We start from the raw sequence: 26,007 nt of genomic DNA on the forward strand, positions 1-26,007 counted from the left end.
CCTGGGAATTCTGGATGTTGAAGTCCGGACATCTGAAAAGTTGACCATTGCATTAAAGCAGGGGTCTCCAACCTTGGTAACTTTAAGCCTGGAGGACTTCAACTCCCAGAATTCCCCCAGCCAGCTTTGCTGGCTGGGGGATTCTGGGAGTTGAAGTCCTCCAGGCTTAAAGTTACCAAGGTTGAAGACCCCTGCATTAAAATTTCAAGGATGCTCAAGAGCTACATCATTTTATCTATCCAAACTAACTTTTAAAAGTTATTGTTTTGGTCACCTGCCTACATGGTACAGAATGGAACAGAATGGTACAGCACTTGGAAGGGACCTCGGAGGTCCTCTAGTCCAGCCCCCTGCTCAAGCAGGAGACCCCTATACCAGGGGTATCCAAACCTGGCAACTTTTAAGACTTGCGGCCTTCAACTCCCAGAATTCCTCAGCCAGCAAAGCAAAGCTGGCTGAGGAATTCTGGGAGTTGAAGTCCACAAGTCTTAAAGTGGCCAAGTTTGGAGACCCCTGGTTTGGACCATTTCAGACAAACCGTTATCCAATCTCTTCTTAAAATCCTCCAAGGATGGAGCACCGACAACTTCTGGAGGCAGCTTGTTCCACTATTAGATTGTTCTCACAATCAGGAAATTTCTCCTTAGTTCTAGGTTGCTTCTCTCCTTGATTAGAACGCAGGACGTAGAATAACAGAGTTGGAAGCGACCTTGGAGGTCACGTAGTCCAACTCCCTGCACAAATTGGACCATGGATAAGGCAGGTTTAGTTTCCATCCATTGCTTCTCGTTCTGCCTTCACGTCCGCGCGTCATCCTGAGAAGCAACCTAGAACTAAGGAGAAATTTCCTGACAGCGAGAACGATTAACCCGTGGAACAACTTGCCACCAGAAGAAACTTTTAAGAAGAGACTGGACAGCCATTTGTCCGCTGGTGAAATCTGAACCGGTTTACTACCGGTTCGGTGGCTGTGCATGCGCTCTGTGAGCCATATGCACATATGCGCAGTGCACACCACGCATTAAATGCGAGGTGTGTGCGCGCGCATAGAAAGGAAGGTAAGTAGAACAGCGCGCGAGGAGGGTGGTGATCAGCTGTGGTGCACGATTGTTGGAGCCTTTTTTTTTTTTTAGTTTTTTAAAAGCATTTTTTAACTACCTATTCGGGCGAATGCTTTAAAAAAATAAGAAAAAGGTTCCGACGATCCTGCACCACAGCTGTGATCGTCAGAGCCTTTTTTTTTTAACCTTTTAAAAGCATTTTTTTTACAACCTATTCCTACCATTTGGGAGGGAAAAAGCAAATGAGCCAGAAAGATGCAGCAAGCAGGCAAGTGGGCGATTGGGTGGGCCAGGAATTTTTGCTACCGGTTCTCCGGTAGCACCCGCCACCATCGCTACCTGATCGGCCGATCCGGTCCGAACCGGGAACATTTCACCCCGGCATTTGTCTGAAATGGTATAGGGTTCCCTGCCTAAGCATGGGGTTGGATTAGAAGATCTCCAAGGTTCCTTCCAACTCTGTTATCCTAAACCTAATCCTAGTCCTAATCCAGTTCTAATTCTAATTCTGAGCAGAGTACGGATTCGAACGGGATAATTTTTCCCCACTGAAAAGTTTCCTAATTTGTAAAGAGTCCTGGAGAGGCCCTACAGCAGCCAGCGGAAGAGGCGACCTGCAGCAAGGTCAGTTATAAGGAGAATACAGTAATTCAGGAAATCCGTCTATTCAAACCGATCAACGTATTTAGGAAGTATTTCACTGGAGACCAAGTGGAATACAAGCGCAAACATCAAGGGGGGGAAAAGGAGAGAGTTAAAGACACAGCGAAAATGCCAGCCAGTCCCTGCAGGGGTACAAAAAAAAAAGGCATTTCTAAAAGAGGAACGGGTGTGTCCCAGTGGTGGGATTCAAATAATTTAACAACCGGTTCTCTGCCCTAATGATTTCTTCCAACAACCAGTTCACCAAACTGCTCAGAAAGTTAACAACCGGTTCTCCCGAAGTGGTACGAACTGGCTGAATCTCACCACTGGTGTCCCCCCCAAGTTTACTTATTTATTATTTTATTTATTTATTTTATTTAATCAAATTTTTATACTGCCTTATCTCCCGAAGGACTCAGGGCGGTTTACAGCCCAATAAAAATACAAATATAATACAAGATAAAACACTAAATTAAAAAACTTATTTAAATAGGCCGAAAATTTAAAATTACAATTAAAATGATAAAAACCCCATTAAAATTAAATTTAAAACTAAAATTCTAGTCCAGTCCTGCACAGATAAATAGATGTGTTTTAAGCTTGCGGCGGAAGGTTCGAAGGTCAGGAAATTGGCGGAGTCCTGGGGGAAGTTCATTCCAGAGGGTGGGGGCCCCCACAGAGAAGGCCCTTCCCCTGGGTGTCGCCAGTTGGCACTGCCTGGCGGACGGCACCCTAAGTAGTCCCTCCCTGTGAGAGCACACGGGTCGGTGGGAGGCAATCGGTGGCAGCAGACGGTCCCGTAGATAACCCGGCCCTAAGCCATGGAGCGCTTTGAAGATAGTTACCAAAACCTTGAAGCGCACCCGGAAGGCCACAGGCAGCCAGTGCAGTCTGCGCAGGAGAGGTGTCACAAGGGAGCCACGAGGGGCTCCCTCTATCACCCGCGCAGCCGCATTCTGGACTAACTGGAGCCTCCGGGTGCTCCTCAAGGGAAGCCCCATGTAGAGAGCATTGCAGTAATCCAATGAAGGGACAAGCTCCTTCATCCCTAGATCACACCGGCTCCCTTTTAATCTCTCCCGCTCCCAAGCCTTTTGTAGGAGAGGTGGTCTATAGCCAGGCATAAAATGCTCCCGGTTCGGACCGGATCGGGCAATCCGGTAGCGATGGAGGTGGGTAGTTCGGAGAACCAGTAGCAAAAATCCCTGCCTCTCCCCCCCCCCATGCCCACCCAATCGTCCGGTCCCCACTTGCCTACTTGGCAGCTCGCTGCTTCTTTCAGGCTCGCTCGCTTTTCCTGCCTTGCTTTGGCCGCTGCAATCAATTGCATCAGCTAGCAACTCAATCTGCCTGCCTGCAATCCATCTCATCGGTGAGCAACTCAATCTGCCTGCCTTGTCCCTTCAATTGGGTAAGTAACTGGGAAGGTGGGGGGGGGGACGGGGGAGAGCTTTAAAAAAATAGTTAATTGGGGGTTTTTTTAGGAGTTTTTTTTTTTTAGACATAGCAATTTAAAGTTAAGGAAGTTTTAAATTTAGCTGCTTTTATCTAAAAATATAAATAAAATAAAATAATAAAATAAAATATTTGTGTGGCTTTCTGAAATTTGGTGTGTAGTGTTTCACTCTAACTACACAAACACCAAATCTCACAAAGCTGTATGTGGCATTTTGTGTGTTTGAGTCAGTTGTATTGTGTTGTGTTGTGTGTGTGTAAAGTGTGAAAGTTGGTTTTGGGGCTTTTTGTGGCTGTGTGAGGTTCCTGTTTGTTGCAGGGGCCATTCTGGGTGAAGTGCAGCTGCTTTTACATTGTGTGTGTGAGTCAGCTGTGTTGTGTTGTGTGTGTGTGTAAAATGTGAAAGTTGGTTTGTTGGTATCTCTTATTGTTTTGTGTACTTTGTTTATTATTTTTATTATTTATTGTTATTGGCCACTCCCACCTGGTCACCTGACCACCAAGCCACGCCCACCAATTAAGCCACACCCCCAGAACCGGTAGGGAAAATTTTTAGATTTCACCCTTGTCTGTACCTCCCTAAAAAACCAACTTTAAGGACCTCTCGTCCTTTCTCCATGCCAAAGAACTTCATGTTGATCAAGACAGAGCTCTGTTTCGCTCTCCTGACCTTTGCAACATGGAGACCCTTCATTCCTGCGGAGGCTGAGGCTTGGCACCCAACAACAGTTCCCTGCAAGCGAGAAAAAGTGACCCCGTTTCCAAAAATCTGGGTTTATCTGATGGTGGGTGCTTTAGCCATTCACCGTCTGTTCCCCACACTGGCAGGGCCCGGTTTGGAACAATATACATTCAACTTCCAACATTCAGATATTTTGAAGCAGCCAGTTCCCTCCTCCAGACACGTTCAGAAGGTTTTGGGCTAGGATTTCTGTAACACAAGCTGAAAAGGATGGGAGGTGTAATCCCTCACAGCTGGAGAACTCGAAGAATAGAATAGAATAGAATAGAATAGAATAGAATAGAATAGAATAGAATAGGGTAGGGTAGGGTAGGGTAGGGTAGGGTAGGGTAGGGTAGAATAGAATAGAATAGAATAGAATAGAACAGAAAGAGTACAGTAGGGTAGGGTAGGATAGAGTAGAGTAGAGTAGGATAGAGTAGAGTAGAGTAGAATAGAGTAGGGTAGGGTAGGGTAGAATAGAATAGAACAGAACAGAACAGAACAGAACAGAATAGGAAAATAGAATAGAACAGAACAGAACAGAAAAGAGTAGAGTAGAGTAAGGAAGGGTAGGGTAGAGTAGAGAAGAGTAGAGTAGAGTAGAATAGAATAGAGTACGGTAGGGTAGGGTAGGGTAGGGTAGGGTAGGGTAGGGTAGGGTAGAATAGAATAGAATAGAATAGAATAGAATAGAATAGAATAGAATAGAATAGAACAGGAAATTAGAATAGAATAGAACAGAACAGAACAGAACAGAAAAGAGTAGAGTAGGGTAGGGTAGGGTAGAGTAGAATAGAATAGAATAGAACAGAACAGGAAATTAGAATAGAATAGAACAGAACAGAACAGAAAAGAGTAGAGTAGACTAGGGTAGGGTAGGGTAGGGTAGAGTAGAATAGGGAATATTAGAGTAGAGTATAGAGTAGAGAAGAATAAGAATTAGAATTAATATAGAACGATAGAGACAGAAGGGACCTTTGAATTCCTCCTCCTCTCTCCATCTATGACTGATGATATTTTCTAGTTGGGTAATGAAACATCTGCAAGAAAACAACAAGCTCAGAGAACACCAAGGACTCCACAGTCATCCTCCTCCTCCTCCTCCTCCGACCCCACTCCCTTCTAGCACTGATGATGTTACCTAGTTGGGTAATGAAACATCTGCAAGAAACAACCCAGCTCAGAGGGCATCAAAGAGCCTACAGTTCTCCCCAAGCTAGTGTCCATCAGATACATCCCCAGAATTTCAGCCAATCAACCTTTGCCTGAGAATTCAAGAAGTTGAGTTCCTCCAACACCTACATAGCTTAAAGATTGGGGAAGCTGCTCTGGGCAGGTTCAATAATTCCAAGAAGGAATTCCACACCCATTTGCACCACTCAGGTAACCCTGATGACACAGGTAAACATCCAGGTGACCTTAACAACCCTCTCAAAGGATGCAAATGACCAGCTGTCTGCAAGGAGTATCAATCCTTCCATTCCCCACCATCCGGTCCGAGCTGAAGAAGCTTCTTGGAGGAGAAGAGAAAGGTCTTCAAAGAAAAACCAGAAAGTCCAGTTGCCTCTTGAAAAAAAAGGCTCCTTTGGGACAACCATGACCTGGATGACTGAGAATCTCCACGGACACCTGGCAGGGAGTGGTTCAAAGCGCATGAAAAGCTACCATCCCAAAAGCTTAGATGCTCCATCCTCCTTAATTGTATTAAAATAAGCAATAACCTCATCCAGCAGATCGCTTCAGGTTAATTCCAATGATTCAGAAATCAGGAAGAAGGGAATGTGAAGAGGAATATGGAGATCAGCTTGATGAAGGAACGCAAGGAATGAGAAAGTAAACGACAGCTCAGTCCTGGGAACAGAGAAGGCGTGGGAAAGAAACTCAAGGCAACCCAGTCTTGATTCTGTTTGGTATACGACGAAGTGGAGAGAAACTGGGGTAGGTTTTCAAGATTCTCGAACTGACATTTCTGTTCTAAAGGTGGTTGTTTTTTTCCAGAAGGCAATAGGACTTTGTCTTTGTCTTGAAGACGTTTCGCTTCTCATCCAAGAAGCTTCTTCCGTTCTTCAGAACTGAAGAAGCTTCTTGGATGAGAAGCGAAACGTCTTCTAAATCCAGTTGCCTTTTGGAAAAAAAAACACCTTGGGGCGACCACGACCTGGATCGGGGTCTCCAACCTTGGCAACTTTTAAGACTTGTGGACTTCAACTCCCAGAATCTGGATGATTGAGAATCTCCATAGAAATTTAGCATTTCTGTTGCTCTACCTTGCCACATTGAATAGAATAGAATAGAATAGAATAGAATAGAATAGAATAGAATAGAATAGAATAGAATAGAATAGAATAGAATAGAATAGAATAGAATAGAATAGAATAGAATAGAATAGAATAGAATAGAATAGAATAGAATAGAATTTTATTGGCCAAGTGTGATTGGACACACAAGGAATTTGTCTTGGTTCATATGCTCTCAGTGTAGAATTCCTGAAATCCTTGCTCTGGCCTACCTCAAAGGGCTGGCAAAACGGTGAAGAGGGGACCCATAAGGAAAGCTTTAAAGCAGCCGCCTCTTTTCTTTTTTTCCCCCAGCCTTGTGTGAAAGTTTGAAGGAGGAGACGTCTGCTTCGATGGACAACAGAGAGACCTTGCATTAGTGAGATGTGCAAAGGGTGTATTCTCAATATTTTTCAGTATTTTCCAGCACAGCCTTAATATGGAAAACCTCTGGAAGATTCACAAGAGTCTAAAAACTAAGATGCCTGAGGTTGAATCTGCAAAATATAGAATTCATATTCCCACTGAGGCCGATGTGGTTTCTGCCTACTCATGGGAATCCTGCAAGAGAAATGAATTAGTCGCCAAAGGGAAATTTTTCACTTCCGTTTTAGCTTGGCACGAATCCATCCATCCTAAATTCGCCACAGGGTCTCGACATCATCCATTGCATATCTAAAAATTGCAACACGGCTCTAAGGCAGGGCGGTGTGGAATTAAAGGCCTATATACTTTAGGCCGAGAGATAATAAACCCTTGGCGGTTTTGCAGAGCCATAATCTTAGACAGAACAGCTGACAGCCTGTAGCCGCAGCCGACCGACACCGATTGCAAGTCACTTGAATCAGAGCAAACCTATTCGCGGAGAGCAGGGGTGTGTGTGTCACCAATCTTTCAGACCTCAGGGACCACTAAATTCATAATTTTAAATCCCGAGGACCACTAATATGATCTGCTTAATGACCGGCGGGGTGGGCGTGGCCAACTTCTCGCCTCCCAGCCCGGGCTCCTTAGGGACCCAACAGGAAGCAGTTGTTGGAGCTAAGCAGCCACCATGAGAAAGTGTTGGCAAAACAGCTCAATTCAAATTGGATCTGGCCGAGAAGGAGGCTCAGGAGAAGCACCTCACTCAGGACTAGGAGCATAGGCTTTGCAAGCAGAGGGAAGAGCTGCAGGAGTGCAAGGCCAGGGAACAGCGCCTGGAGGCTCAGCGGGCTGAGATGGTCAGCCACTTCCAGGCCATGAGGCTGTCCCACTGGAACGAGGCCCTCCGGCTCTTCGCTACTAGCAGCATTTCCGTCCAGCCTTCACCCAAAGCCCCACACCAGGAGGATGAAGCAGACCCCAAGTCGGAATTTCTGGCCCCCTCCGACCCACACAAGAAAACCCCGAAGGGGGAGACTCTCTGCAACAACAGAAATGTCCATTGCATGTATCCGTCTCTGGCGCCTTAGGTTTGAGGACCCCTGATTTAGTGCAATATAAAAAATGCAAATAATTTTTCTGTGGACCACCAAAATTTTCTCACGGACCACCAGTTGGTGACCGCTGGCATCCTAGAACAGGACTCTCCAACCTTGGCAACTTTAAGACTTGTGGACTTCAACTCCAAGAATTCTGGAGTTGAAGTCATAAAGTTGCCATGGTTGGAGACCCCTGTCCTAGAGCATCTCAAACATAAAATGGATTAAATTCCGGCAATAAACTTAATTAGCTACAAACCAACTCTCAGGGTGGACTGCTGCAACTTAATATAGTCGGTTAGTATTGATTGGTTGCTGTTTTGGACAAATATTTTCATGCTCTGCATTGTGGTCAACCCACAGCTCTTCCATTAAATTTAATTTAAGCACAGGTAGTTCTGGATTTACCGTGTTTCTCTGAAAATAAGACCCTGTCTTATATTTTTTGGAACACCAAAATAAGCGCTTGGCCTTGTTTTCGGGGAGGTCTTATTATTTTGGGGCGCGGGGCGCAAGACTTATTTCTAGCTCTGTCTCCCTAACCCTAACCAGAGGAAATGGCGGGGACCGGCTGCACATGTGGTTAATATTTTCGGGGAGGGCTTATTATCAGGGGATGTCTTATTTTCGGGCAAACACGATACAACCACTCATTTAGTGACTGTTTGAAGTTACGATGACACTGAAAGATTTATGACCGGTTTGACCCTTATGACTGTTGTTAGCATCCCAGTTATTAAAATTCAGAGCCCACGGCGACCGATTCATATTTATGATGGTTGCAGTGTCCTGGGGTTGTGTGATCTCCGTTTGTGACTTTCCCAGCCCGATTCTGACAAGCAAAACCAACGGGGGAAAGCCAGATTTGCTGAGTGACCACATGATTCTATTATTTTATTTATTTTTTTATTTTATTTATTTACATTTATATCCCGCCCTTCTCCGAAGACTCAGGGCAGCTTACAGTGTGTAAGGCAATAGTCTCGTTCTATTTGTATATTTACAAAGTCAACTTATTGCCCCCCCAACAATCTGGGTCCTCATTTTACCTACCTTATAAAGGATGGAAGGCTGAGTCAACCTTGAGCCTGGTGGGATTCGAGCCTGCAGTAATTGCAGGCTGCTGTGTTTTAATAACAGGCTATCTTACAGCCTGAGCCACCCACGGCCCTTGTGTTAAGTTGATTACTTAAGTGATTTGCTTGACAACTGTGGTTAAAAAAAAAAAAGGTTGTAAAATGAACTCACTTAGCAATGGTCCAGCTTAGCAAAGGAAATTTTGGATTCCTAAGTCAACGTAGCATAGGCATAGGATTTTAGATTTATTGGGTTTTTAATTTTTAAATGGGTTTTATGATTTTAAATTTCTTTTAATTTTGGCCAATTGGAATAAGTTTTTTAATAGTATTTTATATTGTATTTATATTATTGTCTATTTTATCTGGCTGTGAACCGCCCTGAGTCCTTCGGGAGAAGGGCAGTATAAAAATCTAAATAAATAAATAAATAAACGTCTATTTATAAGTGTACAAAAAAAGTAAATTTAGACATTAGATACACCTCGGTTGTTCAACTATTTCTTAAAGCAAAACACTTGAAGATGTATGGACCATCTCCCAGCCACTGGGGGATTCTGGGGAATGAAGTTCACCCATCTTCAAGGGGTCAAGTCTGAGAAACACCTATCTAGGCAGCTGTTTCTTACAACCTGTAGTCCTCGACTTACAACCACAGTTGAGCCCAAAATTTCTGTTGCTAAGTGAGACGTTTGTTAAGTGAATTTTGCCCCCTTTCATGACATTTCTTGCCACGTTTGTCAAGTGAACCACTGCAGTTGTTAAGTTAGTAACCTGGTCGTTAAGTGAATTTGGCTTCCCCATTGACTTTTGCTTCTCAGAAGGTCACAAAAGGGGTGTCCCCCGGGGGCACTGCGACCGTCATAAATATGAGTCAGTCCTCAAGTGTCTGAATTTTGATCACGTGACCGTGGGGGGATGGTGCAAAGGTCGTAACTCTGAAAAACGGTCGTAAGTCACGTTTCCCGGCGCCGTTGTGACTTTGAACGGTCACTAAACAAACTGTTGTAAGTTCAGGTGTCCCTTTATATCAATTTACTTAGTCAGAAAATGCAAATCAAGGGAATGCTATAATACGAGGTGTGTTTACCCTGCCTCTCTATCCCGAAGCCTTTTATTTAATCCATTTGAGATTATTTTTCAGTCCCAGGCCTGTTTTTAAATTCCTTTCTGTTATCCCAAGGCTGGCTAAAATTAAAATAGCCGGAGGATTATCAAAAAAGTGATTATCTTTTTTGCACAAAGCAAAATACTAGCAAGACACATCGCACATTCCTTCCAAGAAGAAGCCTCCCAGATGCAGGAACATCACAGTATTAAATGCGCTAAAAAATGCAAGAGGTCCACAGTTAAAATAAGCAACAAAAAACACACACACACACACACCCAATATACAGGTAGTCCTCAACTTACAACCACAATTGAGCCCAACATTTCCGTTGTAAAGCAAAACATTTGTTACGTGAGTTTTGTCTCGTTTTACCACCTATCTTGCCACCATTCCTAAGTGAATCCCTGCAGTTGTTAAGTTAGTAAGACGGTTATTAAAATGAGTAATTCCGTCGTTAACCAAATCTGGCTTCCCTATATTAACTTCGCTTGTCCGAAGGTCGCTAAAGGGAATCACGTGACCGCTGGACCTTGCAACCGGCATAAGTACATGCCAGTTGCCAAAGATTCTGAATTTTGATCACACGAGCATGGAGCTGTTGCAACGGTCGTTAGCGTGGGAAAAATGGTCACAAGTCACTTTTTTTCAGTGCCGCTGTCACTAAATGGACTGTCGTGAGTCGAGGATAACCTGTACGGTAAATCATAATTATACCCTTTCGCAAAAACCTTGGTCTAGAACAGGGGTCTCCAACCTTGGCAACTTTAAGACTTGTGGACTTCCACAAGTCTTAAAGTTGCCAAGGTTGGAGACCCCTGGTCTAGAACTCTTAACAAGCCCATCTCCTCTGGTGTAAGTCCATTCCAGGTTTCCATACTCACCTTAAATATTGCTTTTAGTGGGAGCTAAATCCAGGCCCAGACAAAGCAATGGCCTCAATCCGTCTCTCTTTTACCACATGCAACTTTTTGGGAGTGTATAATTTACTGTCTTAAGGGAGGAAACTGCAAATTACACAGTTTCGCCTATCAAATGTGTCGTTGGGTCGCCAGCATTTCCTATCCTGGCTGGGGATGATGGGAGTTGTGGTCCAATGCCCCCTGCAAACAGGCAGACCCACCGGGATTGTTGGCCTTTGTGAAAACTGACTGACTGCACGGGAAGTTTGGGAAGGATTAAATTTTTTTATTATTATTATTATTAATTTTTGCATTTATATCCCGCCCTTCTCCGAAGACTCAGGGCGGCTTACACTATGTCAAGCAATAGTCTTCATCCATTTGTATATTTATATACAAAGTCAACTTTTATTGCCTCCCCAATAATCTGGGTCCTCATTTTACCTACCTCATAAAGGATGGAAGGCTGAGTCAACCTTGGGCCTGGTGGGACTTGAACCTGCAGTAATTGCAAGCAGCTGCTGTTAATAACAGACTGCATTAGTCTGTTGAGCCACCAGAGGCCCCTCTCTGGGGTCCCTTGGCTTTGTCACTCAGTAGGTTCAGTGTTATCAGCAGGAGAGGATACTTGTAGCTCAGGGTTGAACTGTGAGGTCCCTGGTGGTCTCTGAGCTCAGCTGTGGAGGTGTTTTTTTTTCTGCAGATATTTTATTACCCAACTAGGTAACATAATCAGTGCTCCAAGGGAATGGGGTTGGAGGAGGAGAAGGAGAAGAGGGAGAGGGAGAGAGGAGGAGGAGGAGCAGGGGAAGAGGATGAAAGGAGAAGAAGAGGAAGGAAGGAAGGAAGGAAGGAAGGAAGGAAGGAAGGAAGGAAGGAAGGAAGGAAGGAAGGAAGGAAGGAAGGAAGGAAGGAAGGAGAGAGTTGTTTGTAGATGTTTCATTACCCAACCAGGTAACATCATCAGTGCTAGAAGGGAATGGACTTGGAGGAGGAGAAGGAGAAGAGGGAGAGAGGAGGAGGAGGAGCAGGGGAAGAGGACAAAAGGAGAAGAGGAGGAAGGAAGGAAGGAAGGAAGGAAGGAAGGAAGGAAGGAAGGAAGGAAGGAAGGGGAGGAGGAGGAGGACTGTGGGGTCGCTGATGCTCTCTGAGCTTGGTTGTTTTCTTGTAGACGTTTCATTACCCAACCAGGTAACATCATCAGTGCTAGAAGGGAGTGGGGTTTGCAGAGTGGAAGAGGAGGAGGAGGACTATGGGGTCCTTGGTGCTCTCTGAGCTTGGTTGTTCATATGCAGATGTTTCAGTACTTTTCCAGGTGTCCTCATGGAGTGGGGTTTGCTCTCTGTTTATAAACAAGTAGCTTGCTTGCAGAGGTGAAGCCCTCCTCCCTTCTAGCACTGATGATGTTACCTAGTCGGGTCATGAAACGTCTGCAAGAAAACCACCAAGCTCAAGAGAGAACCAAGGACCCAGAATTGAGTGAAATGTCCTCTCTAACCATAAATGGGTGCGAGCAAATATTTCTGCAGTGGAGTAACACATCCCCCAGCCCCATGGCCAGATACTACAGTATTCTAGTACAGGTGGTTGTTGATTTAATTGATTTACAACAATTCATTTAGTGGCCATTCAAAGTTTACAATGAAAAAAGGGTCTTGCAACTTTTTCACACTTACGACCGTGGCATAACCCCCGTGGACACAGGATCAGAATTCAGGCACTTGGCAGCTGGCTCGTATTTATGGTGGTCGCAGTGTCCTGGGATCGTGCGATCCCCTTTTGTGACCTTCTGACAGGTCAATGGGATTTCGCTTCCTAACCATGTTACTAACACCTGCGGCGATACACTTAACAACTGTGGGAAGAAAGGTCATAAAACAAGGCAAAACCCAACTGCTTTGCTTAGCAACGGAGGATTTGCGCTCCTTTGTGATCGTTAAGTCAAGGGCTACTTGCATCGCCAAAAAATAAGACTCAACATGGATCTGATCACAGAGACATAAAGCAGGGGTCTCCAAGCTGGGCAACTTTAAGACTTGTGGACTTCAACTCCCAGAATCTTGTGGGAGTTGTGGACTTTAAGACTTGTGGACTTGACTCAGCCTTCCATCCTTTATAAGGTAGGTAAAATGAGGACCCAGATTGTTGGGGGCAATAAGTTGACTTTGTAAAAATATACAAATAGAATGAGACTATTGCCTTATACACTGTAAGCCGCCCTGAGTCTTCGGAGAAGGGCGGGGTATAAATGTAAAAAAAAAAAAAAAAAAGTTGCCAAGGTTGCCAAGGTTGGGCAAGCATTGCTCTCTATACCAGTTTAGGTCAGTGTGTCTCATTTTAAGAAGTGTGGACTTCAACTCCCAGAATTCTTAACACTTAAGGTACATTAAGTGTTAAATTTGTACCCTATGACCATCATTAAGTGTTGTACCTTGATTGAGGTATCTTTTCTTTTATGTACACTGAGAGCATCTGCACCAAGACAAATTCCTTGTGTGTCCAATCACACTTGGCCAATAAAAAATTCTATTCTATTCTATTCTATTCTATTCTATTCTATTCTATTCTATTCTATTCTATGACCATCATTAAGTGTTGTACCTTGATGAAGGTATCTTTTCTTTTATGTACACTGAGAGCATCTGCACCAAGACAAATTCCTTGTGTGTCCAATCACACTTGGCCAATAAAAATTCTATTCTATTCTATTCTATTCTAAGCCGACAAGGTTATGAAACACTGCCTTAGATGTCGGCCTACATTGTGTTATTCTACTAGATGGGTTCTTGAGTCCCCACTCCTACCCTACAACAACACAATTCCTCAAAGAGACAGCCCTCGTGTGCCGCTTCAGACCTTAAGAGCGCCATCACAACAAGCCTCAATCGTATTAACAACTTGGTTGCACGAGACCTTGCAAATAGTATATACTACCAATTGCTACTCCAAGCCTCTGCGTTTACTTGCCATAAGGACTAGAAACCGAAATACCTTGTCGGACTATTTCGTGCCAGTGTCTTTGTAACCTAGACACGACCACGTTCAAACCAAAGGCGTGATATGATCAGAGCCCCCACCAGAAGTGAACTTGGGAGGAGACCATGACATCCAAGTCCTACATGCTGTCCGAGCAAAACAATCCGAGTTGTGACAACTCGGTCTGCAAAATTTTAACCCTGATCCCCAAACGCTGATGCAGAACCAAACCAAAACGAGTCAGAAGAACTTAACCATCAGCCAAGACATTTCTTAAAGACTCCAAAAAATAAAATAAAAAGGAAGACCAAGAAACTCACCACCTGTGGCTTGGTCCTGGAGCTGCTGGCATGGACTTCGCCATGGTGTTTCGGGCATCTGGGCAGCTTGGGTTCCGTTGAGGTTGGGGTGGAAGGCGACGATCTGGGGGCATCCACAGTGTTGTTGGGGAGGGGCTCCCCAGAACTAAGAGTCAACATGTAATGCTTGGTAACATCCTCTAAGGATGGAACCTGGAGAGCTGCAGAAGGTTTGGCAGGCAGGTGCGGAAGCTCCTGGATGGTAGGATGGGCATTCTGGTACAGCGAAATGGGCAGGTGGGCATCGGAGACGGGGAGGAAGGTGGCGGGCTCACTGGTGTGGCGCACGTGCTTGGAGGCTGGCCTCGCTCTGCCCAGCGTGGTGGGCACGGCGGGAGACAGTGCCATCTCGTCCTTTCCGCTCTCCTGGTTATTTGCTCGGTCGCTGCGCTTTTTGGAACTTCGCCGAACTACCCTCGGGGATAAGACTTCGGCCAGCTTGGGATCGAAGCTAAAGCTTTGAGGGGCCTCATCGTCTTCTGGTGGCATCGGCAGGATCTGCTCCGACTGGGAGGACAACCTGCGCACTTCCTGCTCCGCGGACGGGCCCCTCTGCTCCGAAAGGATGGGTTCGCTGCTGGACGGAAGGATGTTCAGGTCCATCTCGTTGATGGGTTCTCCGGCGCCCATGAAGCCCGGGCTGGCATGCTCGCCACGGCGGCTGGGGTCGCTGAAGGACTTCTTCTTGATGGGCTTCCCGTTCCCCTTCTCGTCAATCACTTTGTCCATGGCCCCGGGCTGGCTGACGATGTTTTGGATCACGGTGTTATAATCCTTCAGGCCGTCGCTGCAGACGGAGAGATCGCTGGCTGCGCTTCCCGTGCAGTCTGACAAAGCGGCGGCCGAAGCATCTAAGATGCTGGGCTTCGAATTTAACGAACCCAGAAGGTTGCTATCCACGGAGAAGTTCTTGGAGTCCTCTGTGATGGAGCACCTCCTGTGGGGCATGGGGTCGCTGAGAGACCTGTAGGAATCGCCAGCCGATTCTCCGCTGCTTCCGTTGCTGGATTCGGACCCATTGTTTCCCAAGGATGGGAACTTCCTCCGGCGCCGAAGGGCGCTGGGTGTCAGAGGGGTCTCCGACAAGCCCTGGGAGGCCATCTTGTGATTGGGGAGCCCCTCATCCACAACGGACATATTCTCGTTCCCTTTGGTTAGAAGGTTTGGGAGAAGTTTTTCTTTCCTCTCACCGGCTTCCGTTCCTCTTCGGTTGGCCAACTTCCACGCAGCAACGGAGGGATCAAGATAACTGTAGGCAGGAGCTGTCTCTGGTTCGGTCACGATCCCTTCATCGGTCATACTGGATTCAAGACCTTCTTCTAAAGATTCCCTGCAGGATAAGTTTCCTTTGGAATCCACTTTCTCCAAGCACTGACCACAGCTTTCTTCTTTTGGGCCTTCCTTTCCCGGAGTTTCTCTCTCCTCCGTTTTGTCCTTCCCCCTTTCTTTGGACTCCAAAGCGAAATTATAGTCATGTTCGGAGCCAATCTTACTTATCTTCTCGAAAACCTGCCTGGCTTCTTGGATGTACTGATCTTGAATGATTACAGGGAGCACCTCCTCCTCCTCCCGGTCTCGGCTGTCGGGAACCACACCATTGTGGTCGAATCGAGTGGCCAGCAGAAGCTCCGAAGAGCTGGACTTCATGACATTCTGCAGACAAAGGCGGCGGGAGGCTGGTTTATCTGAGTAAGTGAAGGATTTGGCCCGTCTCAGAGTCGCCGTCAGGTCCTTCAGGGTTGGACGGTGGCCCAAGACCCAACGGTTCGGGGGCTGAACCTCATCTTGGGACCTCCCCACCAACTGGTGCTCGCTTTCTCCTTGGGGATAGCATTCGTATTTGCCGACACCTTCACCGTTGCCACCGAAGGCCACGTCTTCTTGGTCACCCAACCTGCCGGCCCTTTTCTTGGCCTTCAGCTCCGACAGGTCCGATTTCAAGAAACTGAGGAGGGCCAAGGTCTCACTGGCAATGTCCGGATTGGACATGGACTTCTGGTGCTTGGATCGGGACGCGGTTTCAAGGCCACAAGGCAACAAACTCTCAAAGGAGGACAACTCCTGCTTGGACCTCCCCAAGCCCAACGGCAGCTTGGGACGGGCCCGGATGGAGGGCTGCAACCTGGCAAGGCTGTCGCTCGGGTTGAAACTGGGGGCCCGACCCAAGCCGAGACCCAGCTTGCTTGGGACGGCCCAGGAGACCCCCGGTTGGTCGTCCTCCTTCAAGGTCTCCGTACTGGAGTATCTGCTGCTACTTCGGGAGCCGGCCGGGCTGGACGCAAAAGGGGGGATGTTGACTTTGGAGACTCGAGACACCAGAGGCAGGGGAGGCCCCGAGGAAAGGGGGGTGGGGGTGCCCTGGAAGGGCCTACCGCCCTCAGGAGGGACCCCCAAAAGCAGCCTGGGTCCCTCAGCAATGGGGGTCCCTTTGGCTTCTGGAGCTGGGGTAGTCCTCTCCTCCTCCTGGGGGGGCAGGAGACCCCCAGAAAGGTCCAGCTGGGCCTTGAGGTGCCACTCCATGCCGGCCACCACCCGGGCCTCCTCCTGGGCCTCAGTTTCCCTCTTCTTCCTCCCAAGGCAGCGTCTATGGGGCACCGTTGGGCCTGCCTCCTCCTCTTCCTCACTGCCTGAGGAAGGCCTTGGGGGGCTCTTCCCGCCCGGCAAAGGCCTCAACTCGTCCTCGCTGCTGCTGGAGACCTCCGGGGGGACCCAGCCGCCCCAGGCCGGGCAGGGGGCCGGTGAGGCGGCTGCAGCGGCGGGAGCCGGCGAGGCCGAAGTATGCCAGGAATGCGAAGTATCCCACAGCTGAGGCGGCGGCGGCGGCGGCGGCCTCTCCGACGGGCCTGGGGGGCCCCGAGGCGCCCGGAGTCCCGCGAAAGGGATGCAGCTACGGGGCGGCGGCGGCGGCGGAGGCCCCCCCCGCCGCCCTTCCACCCAGCAGGGCCCGTCAAGAGCCGGGCCGCCGTCGGGAAGCAGCAGCGGAGCCCCCGGGTGGTGGTCGGAGCCCGACGGCGGGCCCGTTTTGTTCCGCGGGCCGGCGCCGTCCCGTCCTCGCTCGGCCGCCTGGAGTTGCTGCTGCTGTTGTTGCTGCCGCCGAAAACTTTCGCCGAAAAGTTTGCGCATCGCCGTCACGCTGGGCCAGTCCGGCGCCGGCGCCTCGCCCGGCCCTTTGCAGCAGCTGGAGGAGGAGGAGGAGGAGGAGGCGGCGGAGCTGCTGCGGGGCGGCGGGGCCGGGGGTTGCTCGGCCGGGGGCGGCCCGCCAGGCTCGGAGCCCCCGAGCTCCTTCTGGGCGGCGGCGGCGGGGCGGGCGCAGGTGGCTCTTCCGCGGCCGGCCGGAGCCGCGGGAGGCTGGTCTTCGGGGCCGGCGGCGCGGGGCGGGCAGAAGCGCTGGGAAAGTTGGCGCACGGAGGGCGAGAGGCTCCGCAGGGCGCGGCCGGCCGGCTCGGCTCCTGGGCGGGAGGAGACGCTGAAGGAAGCGGCGCGGCCGGGCGATCGCCGCCCGATGGGCTCCGGTGGTGGTGGTGGTGGCGGCGGCGGCGGGGGCTCCGCGCTGGGCGGGGGAGGCTGGCGAGGCGGCGGGGTTGGCGGCTCCCCGCGAGGGTCTCCTCCTCCTCCGCCTCCTCCGTCGGGCTGGGCCGGCCCGGTCCACTTGGCCAGTCGCTGGAAAGAGACGCTCCGGTAGAGGGGAGTCGTCTTCTGGCTCGGGGCCCCCTCCGCCATTGTTGAGGCCGCCGGTTGCAGGGCCCGCCCCCCGGATCGGCGGCGGGATCCCCGAGTCTGGGAAGCGTCCCGGGCACGCCGCTGCCCCCGCCCCGCCGCCGGCCTCAAGCCATCCGAAGGAAGGAAGGAAAGGAAAGGAAAGGAAGGAAGGAAGGAGTGGGTTGTGAGAGAGAAAGAAAGAAAGAAAGTCGGGAGGAAAGACCGAAAGGGAAAAAAGAAGGCAGCAGGAGAAAGAAAGAGAGAAGGAGAAAGGAAGGAGAAGGTCAAGAAGTCAAGAAACAAATAGAAAACGAGAAGGAGAAGGAGAGAGCCAGAGAAGGAAGGAAGGAAGGAAAGAAAGCACTTGAAAGAGAAAAAGAGAAAACAAGAATGAGAGCGAGAGAGTGAGGGAAAGAAAGAAGGAAGAAAAGGAAGGAAGGAAGGAAGAAAATACGAGAGAAAGAACTAGAAAAAGAGGAAAAAAACCAAGAATGAGAGAATGAGAGCAAGAGAAAGAAGGAAGGGAGGAAGGGGAAAAAAAGAAAGAAAGAAAGAAAGAAAAGACAATACAAGAGAAAGAACTAGAAAGAAAAGAATAAGAGCTAGAGAATGAGGGAAAGAGGGAGGGGGGGAAAGTGAGGAAGGAAGGGAGGAAAACAATACAAGAGGAAGAACTAGAAAGAGAAAAAGAAAAGAAAAAAAGAATGAGAGAATGAGAGAGCAAGAGAAAGAAGGAAGGAAGGAAGGAAAGAAAGACAGACAATAAGAGAGAAAGAACTAGAAAGAGAAAAGAATAAGAGTGAGAGAATGAGGAAAGGAGGGAAGCAAAATGAGGAAGGAAGGAAGACAATACGAGAGAAAGAACTAGAAAGCGAAAAGAATAAGAGCGAGAGGATGAGGAAAGGAAGGAAGGAAAATGAGGAAGGAAGGAAGACAATACGAGAGAAAGAACTAGAAAGAAAAAGAGAAAAGAAAACATGAGAGAATGAGAGAGCAAGAGAAAGAAGGAAGGAAGGAAAGAAAGAAAGAATACGAGAGAAAGAACTAGAAAGAGAAAAGAATAAGAGCGAGAGGATGAGGAAAGGAAGGAAGGAAAATGAGGAAGGAAGGAAGACAATACGAGAGAAAGAACTAGAAAGAGAAAAAGAAAAGAAAACGAGAATGAGAGAGCAAGAGAAAGAAGGAAGGAAGGAAAGGAAGAAAGACAATACGAGAGAAAGAAGTAGAAAGAGAAAAAGAAAAGAAAAGAAAAATGAGAGAAGGAAGGAAGAAAGAAAGAAAGAAAGAAAGAAAGAAAGAAAGAAAGAAAGAGCAAAGCACCGGGCGAGCGGAGGAGGAGGAGGAGGCAGGCAGCAGACTTCCACCGAGTTCCCACGTTCACTTCACTTCCGAGCTCGGGTCCCGCGTGGGGGCGGCGGAGAGGCGAGGAAAATCCGGCCGAAAGCAGCTCCGAAGCGGCGTGGACGGCAACAATGTAAAAACGCTGCTTCCGTGCAGCGGCGGCGACGGTTCCGATTCGCTCGATTGCGAGCCAAGTCCCGGGCTGCAGGGCGGAGGAGGGGGAAGGAAGAACAAACAAACAAACAAACACCCACGAACCCCCCTCCTCAAAAAAAAAAAAAAGAACCCCCCCCGAGGGGGATTGACCGGAGTCGAACTTCCAGACCCTCCAAAGACGATCCGGGCCCCGTCCAGGTTCCGTTGCAAGCGAGCTCCGTGTGAAAAATCCAACCGGGAGTTTAAAATGCAACTTCTAACTCGCGTTGGGGGGGCTTAAGGGGGCGGGGGAGGAAAAAACACACCCCCCACTCTCTCTTTTGCAGAAGAAAAGCCCCGACAAAGGCTTGCTTAAAAAAAACAAAACAAGACCCCCCCCCCATTTCTCCCGGGTTGAGCCCCTTTCAAACCGCATCTTTCTCTCCCCTTCGCATTTTTCCGTTTGTTGTGTTTATTTTTGCCTGCTTCCTTTTCCCCCCTTGCTCTGTGTGTATGTGTGTGTGTGTGTGTGTGTGGTTTTTTTTTTTCCCTCCAAAGAAAGTTTCACATAAACTTTCCCCCTGAAGGGGCGTGGCTTCCTCTTTCCCTCCCTCCCTCCCTCCCTTCCCCCCCTTCCCAAAAAAAAGGAGGGGTGGTCTTTTGCAAGAGTGAATCTTTGGGAACATTCCTTGCAAGAGAAACGGAAGGAGCAGGAAAAGAGGTCAAAATAGATTTACAGGCACTCACAAACACACAAACGCACACACACACAGAGAGAGGCCTAAGCAATGGGTGCAAATTGTGGCTTTTTAGTTTGGCAAGGCAACACCTTTGAAACCTCAAGAAGCCAACGGTTTGTTTGTTTTTTAAATGCAGGAATAAATTGCATTTGCCGGATAAGCCTACATTGGTTCGTACTGCATTGGATTGCCAAGCATCCGAATTTTTTGATCCTCGTGATCCTGCGGCTGCCCCAACGGTCATAAGTGTGAAAAACGGCCGTAAGTCACTTTTTTTCCGTGCTGTTGTAAAAAACTTTGATCACTAAACAAACTCTTAAGTCCAGAACTAACCTGTATTGTAGATCAGTTGTTACTCAACCTTGGCCCTTTTAAGATGTGTGTGGACTTCAACTCCCAGAATTCCCCCAGCCAGCATATAGATACACACACACACATGTTGGAAGGAGCTAAATTCCTACACACACACACACACACACACACAGAGGCCTAAGCAATGCATGCAAATTGTGGCTTTCCAGTTTGGCAAGGCAACACCTTTGAAACTTCAAGAAGAAGCCAACAAGGTTTAAAGGCAAGAATAAATTGCATTTGCTGGATAACCAAGCCTGCCGTTGGTTTGTACAATAATTTTGCAACTGACATGTGTGCAAACGTTTTACAATTTTGCAGCTCAGCTACCCGAAAGGCATCACAAAAGTATTTCCTTCTCTGGTTGATCCCAAGCAAATGGAGTGTAAAGAGACAGGTACCGTCCTGAACCCGAAATTTACGTTGCTAAGTGAGACGTTAAGTGAGTTTTGCCTCGTTTTAGGGAACTTCTTGCCACAGTTGTTAAATGAACCACTAGAGTTGTTAAAGTTGGTTATGCAAATCTGGCTTTCCCCTGCTGACGTACATTTGTGAGAAGGTCGCAAAAGGGAATCACGTGACCCCAGGACACTGCAACCGTCGTAAATGTGAGCCGGTTGCTGAGCCTCCGAATTTTGATCTCGGCATCGTGCGGAGGCCGCAACGGTCATAAGTCACTTTTTTCAATGCCATTGTAACTCTGATCGCTAAGCAAACTGTTTTAAGTCCAGAACTAACCTGTATTATAGATCAGTTGTTACTCAACCTTGGCCCTTTTTCAGATGTGTGGACTTCAACTCCCAGAATTCCCTTGCCAGCATATATATTTACATACACGCAAACACACACATAAACACGCAGAAAAAGAGAGACAATGAGGGAGACAATCAGAGAAAGAGAGCGAGAGAATGAGAGAAAGAGAGAGAAAAAGAGAGAGACAATGAGAGAAAGAGAGAGACAGGTTGAAAGAGAGAAAGGCCTCTGTGGCTCAGACTGGTAAGACAGTCTGTTATTAACAGCAGCTGCTTGCAATTACTGCAAGTTCAAGCCCCACCAGGCCCAAGGTTGACTTAGCCTTCCATCCTTTATAAGGTAGGTAAAATGAGGACCCAGATTGTTGGGGGCAATAAAAGCTGACTTTGTATATAATATACAAATGGATGAAGACTATTGCTTGACACATTGTAAGCCGCCCTGAGTCTTCGGAGAAGGGCGGGATATAAATGCAAATTGTTTTGTTTGTTTTGTTTACATTTATACCCCGCCCTTCTCCGAAGACTCAGGGCGGCTTACAGTGTATAAGGCAATAGTCTCATTCTATTTGTATATTTTTACAAAGTCAACTTATTGCCCCCCCAACAATCTGGGTCCTCATTTTACCTACCTTATAAAGGATGGAAGGCTGAGTCAACCTTGGGCCGGGCTCGAACCTGCAGTAATTGCAGGCTACTGTGTTCTTAATAACAGGCTTTACCAGCGTGAGCTAAACCGGCCCTTTTAAAAATTAAAAAAAATTTAAATTTTAAAATTTTAAATTTTTTTAAAAATTTTTTTTAAAAATTTAAAAAAAATGAGAAAGAAAAGAGACAAAGAGAAAAAGAGAGAGAGAGAAAGGCAGAGACAATGAGAGAAAAAGAGACAATGAAAGACAGAGAGAAACACAATGAGAAAGACAATGAGAGAGAGACAGACTGAAAGAGAGACAATGAGAGAGAGAGAGAGAATGAGAGAAAAAGAGAGACAATGAGAGAGAGAAACAATGAGAGAGAGAGGGCCAAACAGAGAGAGAGAGAGAATCATCTATTGTAATGTCCTTCCTGTTAAAGACTACTTCAGCTTTAATTGCAATAATACTAGAGCAACCAATAGATTTAAACTTAATGTCAACCGCTTTAATCTAGATTGCAGAAAATATGACTTCTGTAACAGAATCATCAGTGCTTGGAACACTTTACCTGACTCTGTGGTCTCTTCCCATAATCCTAAAAGCTTTAACCAAAAACTTTCTACTGTTGACCTCACCCCATTCCTAAGAGGACCATAAGGGGCGTGCATAAGCGCACAAACGTGCCTACCGTTCCTGTCCTATTGTTTTTTTTCTTTTCTTCTTCCTATATATATGCTTATACCTCCTTATATTTACTCGTATATGTGTTTATTTACTATATAATCTTTTTGTATGATACCTACATATATTGTTGTGACAAAATAAAATAAAATAAAATAAAATAAAATAAAATAAAAGAGCAGATTTTAAAAACTTTATTTGTTTGTTTTTTGTTTTGTTTACATTTATACCCCGCCCTTCTCCCAAGACTCAGGGCGGCTTACAGTGTATAAGGCAATAGTCTCATTCTATTTGTATATTTTTACAAAGTCAACTTATTGCCCCCCCAACAATCTGGGTCCTCATTTTACCTACCTTATAAAGGATGGAAGGCTGAGTCAACCTTGGGCCGGGCTCGAACCTGCAGTAATTGCAGGCTACTGTGTTCTTAATAACAGGCTTTACCAGCGTGAGCTAAACCGGCCCTTTTAAAAATTAAAAAAATTTAAAATTTTAAAATTTTAAATTTTTTTAAAAAATTTTTTTAAAAAAAAATGAGAAAGAAAAGAGACAAAGAGAAAAAGAGACAATGAAAGACAGAGAGAAACACAATGAGAAAGACAATGAGAGAGAGACAGACTGAAAGAGAGAGACAATGAGAGAGAGAGAGAGAATGAGAAAAAAAGAGAGACAATGAGAGAGAGAAACAATGAGAGAGAGAGGGCCAAACAGAGAGAGAGAGAGAATCATCTATTGTAATGTCCTTCCTGTTAAAGACTACTTCAGCTTTAATTGCAATAATACTAGAGCAACCAATAGATTTAAACTTAATGTCAACCGCTTTAATCTAGATTGCAGAAAATATGACTTCTGTAACAGAATCATCAGTGCTTGGAATACTTTACCTGACTCTGGTCTCTTCCCATAATCCTAAAAGCTTTAACCAAAAACTTTCTACTATTGACCTCACCCCATTCCTAAGAGGTCTATAAGGGGCGTGCATAAGCGCACAAACGTGCCTACCGTTCCTGTCCTATTGTTTTTTCTTTTCTTCTTCCTATATATATATGCTTATACCTCCTTATATTTACTCGTATATGTGTTTATTTACTATATAATCTTTTTGTATGATACCTACATATATTGTTGTGACAAAATAAAATAAATAAATAAATAAATAAAATAAAAGAGCAGATTTTTAAAAAAACTTTTATTTGTTTGTTTGTTTGTTTGTTCATTATTTCATTAGAATGAGAAAAAAAGAGAGACAGAGAGAGAAACAATGAGACGGGGAGAGAGAGAGAGAATGAGAAAAAGAGAGAGAGAGAGAAACAATGAGCGTGCCAGAGAGAGACATCTAAGCAATCGATATACTTGCACTTTTCAATTTTCGCAAGGCAACACTTGGAAACTTCAAGAGGCCAACAGTCCAACCCTGCACAGAATTTAAAAGCAACAATAACTTTTAGCCCATGTTGGTTTGGTACACCCGTACACAAGTGTGCAGGGCGATTACTGTAGCTGAAGAGATCTCCAAAGACATGTTTGACTTGGCTTGTCCTCGGAAAAAAGGGGATCGCGTGACCCTGGGAAACTGCGACCGTCATAATGACCCGAGCGTCTGAATTTTCATCACGTGACCAAAGGGATGCTGCAACGGTCGTAAGTGGGAAAAACGGTCATAAGTCGCTTTTTCAAGTGCCTTTGGGCCTTCAAATGATCACTAAAGGAACTGTCGTAAGTCGAGGACTACCTGTAGCCTCTCCCTCCCTTCCCTTTTCCTTCCTTCGTCCTCCCCCACTACCTTCCCCTTCCTCCTCCTCATTTTCTTCATCTTTCCCTCACTCCTCTTTGCTTGCTTCCGTCTTTGTTTCTGGTCTTCCTGCCTTCCTTCCTCCTCCTCCTCCCTCTTCCTCCCCTTCCTCCTTTTCTTCCTCTTTCCCTCCCTCCCTTCCCTTTTGCCAGTAGTGAAATCTGAACCGGTTGTTCTGTCCCCCCTCGCCTCAGTCCCAGCGATGGCTTAATTAGCCGGTGCTATCAGCTCTGGCAGCAAACTAGCGAGCATCTGCCAAGTGTCTCTGTTATCTCGCTTGATGCCGATGAGTCAACAAACAGTACTTCAGCTCTAGTCAAGCAGTTGATTTGCCTGCTACGAAGAGGCACAGCAGTCCTTGCTGCTTTTATATTCTGTGGGGTGTGGCTCCATGACTCAGCACTTCCTAGGCCTGCCCCACCCCTGCTTCTGTTGTTCCCTCCTCTCCTGCCTATGAAACCTAGGGTCCAGCCAGGCCTGATTGCCATCAGCTGGGTCTGGAGACGTGGCCTGGGGGGGGGAAGAGTCAGGGGATGGAGGCCTCATTATCTCCTCCACCTGGCCTGCCTCTGGCTCCTGGAGCTGAGCCAGGGAAGCCGGTGCTCCAGAGGTAACTCCTGACGGCCCTTCCCCCTCATTTTCCGAGTCACTTTCTGGCAGGGGGCCCGGCTCAGGGGGCACAGACACAATACTGGTTTACTACCGGTTCGCTGGCGGCACATGTGCACTGCGTGCCAAGTGCGCACTGCGTACACGCATGCAGAGTTTGCACCAAATGCGCGCAGCGCGCACATGCACAGTACATGTGGCTTGGAAAGGTAAGTAGAATGGGGGAGGGGGAATCAGCTGCAGCGTGCAATCTTGGGAACCTTTTTAAAAACTTTTTGACAGCATTTTTTACTACCGGTTTGGGCGAATAGGTAGTAAAAAATGCTTTTAAAAAGTTTTTTAAAAGGTTCCGACGATCACAGCTGAACGACGCTTGATCGTCGGAACCTTTTTTTTGTTGTTTTTTTACTTTTTTAAAGCATTTTTAACTACTGATTCCGGAAAACCGGTAGTAAAAAAAAAAAAACCTTGAAAAGTTAAAAAAAAAAAGTTCTGACGATCGCGCATTGTTCAGCTGTGATTGTCGGAACCTCTTTTTTTACTTTTTAAAAGCATTTTCTACTATCTATTTTTTACATTTTTTTGCTACCAGTTCGGGGAACCCGTAGCATTCTTTACTACCAGTTCGGGTGAACCGGCACGAACCGGTAGCATTTCACCCCTGCCTTTTGCTTCCTTCCTTCCTTGTTTCTGGTCTTCCTGCCTACCTTCCTCCCCCCCCTTCCTCCTCCCCGTTCTTCCTCTTCCCCTCCCTCTTTCAGACACACCCAGAGGCCCCCCCCCTATTCCCTTCCCTTGCTGTTCCTCTGCTTTCTCCTCCTCCAATGCTTAGCTTTTTTTAAAGCACAGGACGGGACTGAGTTGGTCTGTTGCCTTCATGGTTTGGTTGGTTTGTTTCCTTCTTCTGTGTTCTGGGTTAGAATAGAATAGAATAGAATTTTGTATTGGCCAAGTGTGATTGGACACACAAGGAATTTGTCTTGGTGCATCTGCTCTCAGTGTACATAAAAGAAAAGATACCTTCATCAAGATACAACATTTACAACACAATTGATGGTCAATATATCAATATAAATCATAAGGATTACCAGCAACAAAGTTACAGTCATAAAGTCATAAGTGGAAAGAGATGGGTGATGGGAACGATGAGAAGATTAATAGTAGTGCAGATTTAGTAAATAGTTTGACAGTGTTGAGGGAATTATTTGTTTAGCAGAGTGATGGCCT

General features: G+C 46.8%; 1 protein-coding gene and 1 long non-coding RNA gene across 2 annotated transcripts in view; one reads left to right on the top strand and one right to left on the bottom strand.

Moving 5' to 3' along the window:
- The window catches only part of ARHGEF17 (Rho guanine nucleotide exchange factor 17), a 153,167-nt gene extending 134,946 nt beyond the window's left edge, over nucleotides 1–18,221 (bottom strand). The window contains exon 1 of the mRNA XM_058184923.1: nucleotides 14,007–18,221. Coding sequence (XP_058040906.1) covers nucleotides 14,007–17,765 — 3,759 coding nt within the window. The 5' untranslated portion in view covers nucleotides 17,766–18,221. The remainder of the gene's footprint in view (nucleotides 1–14,006) is intronic.
- A 903-nt stretch (nucleotides 18,222–19,124) lies between these two features.
- LOC131199295 (uncharacterized) lies at nucleotides 19,125–24,914 on the top strand. Its single transcript, XR_009155318.1, has 3 exons — nucleotides 19,125–19,218; nucleotides 20,097–20,221; nucleotides 23,608–24,914. It is a non-coding gene; the product is annotated as an uncharacterized LOC131199295 (long non-coding RNA).
- Nucleotides 24,915–26,007: the final 1,093 nt, after the last annotated feature.

This window comes from Ahaetulla prasina, chromosome 5, assembly GCF_028640845.1.
Source record: "Ahaetulla prasina isolate Xishuangbanna chromosome 5, ASM2864084v1, whole genome shotgun sequence".
NCBI lineage: Eukaryota > Metazoa > Chordata > Lepidosauria > Squamata > Colubridae > Ahaetulla > Ahaetulla prasina.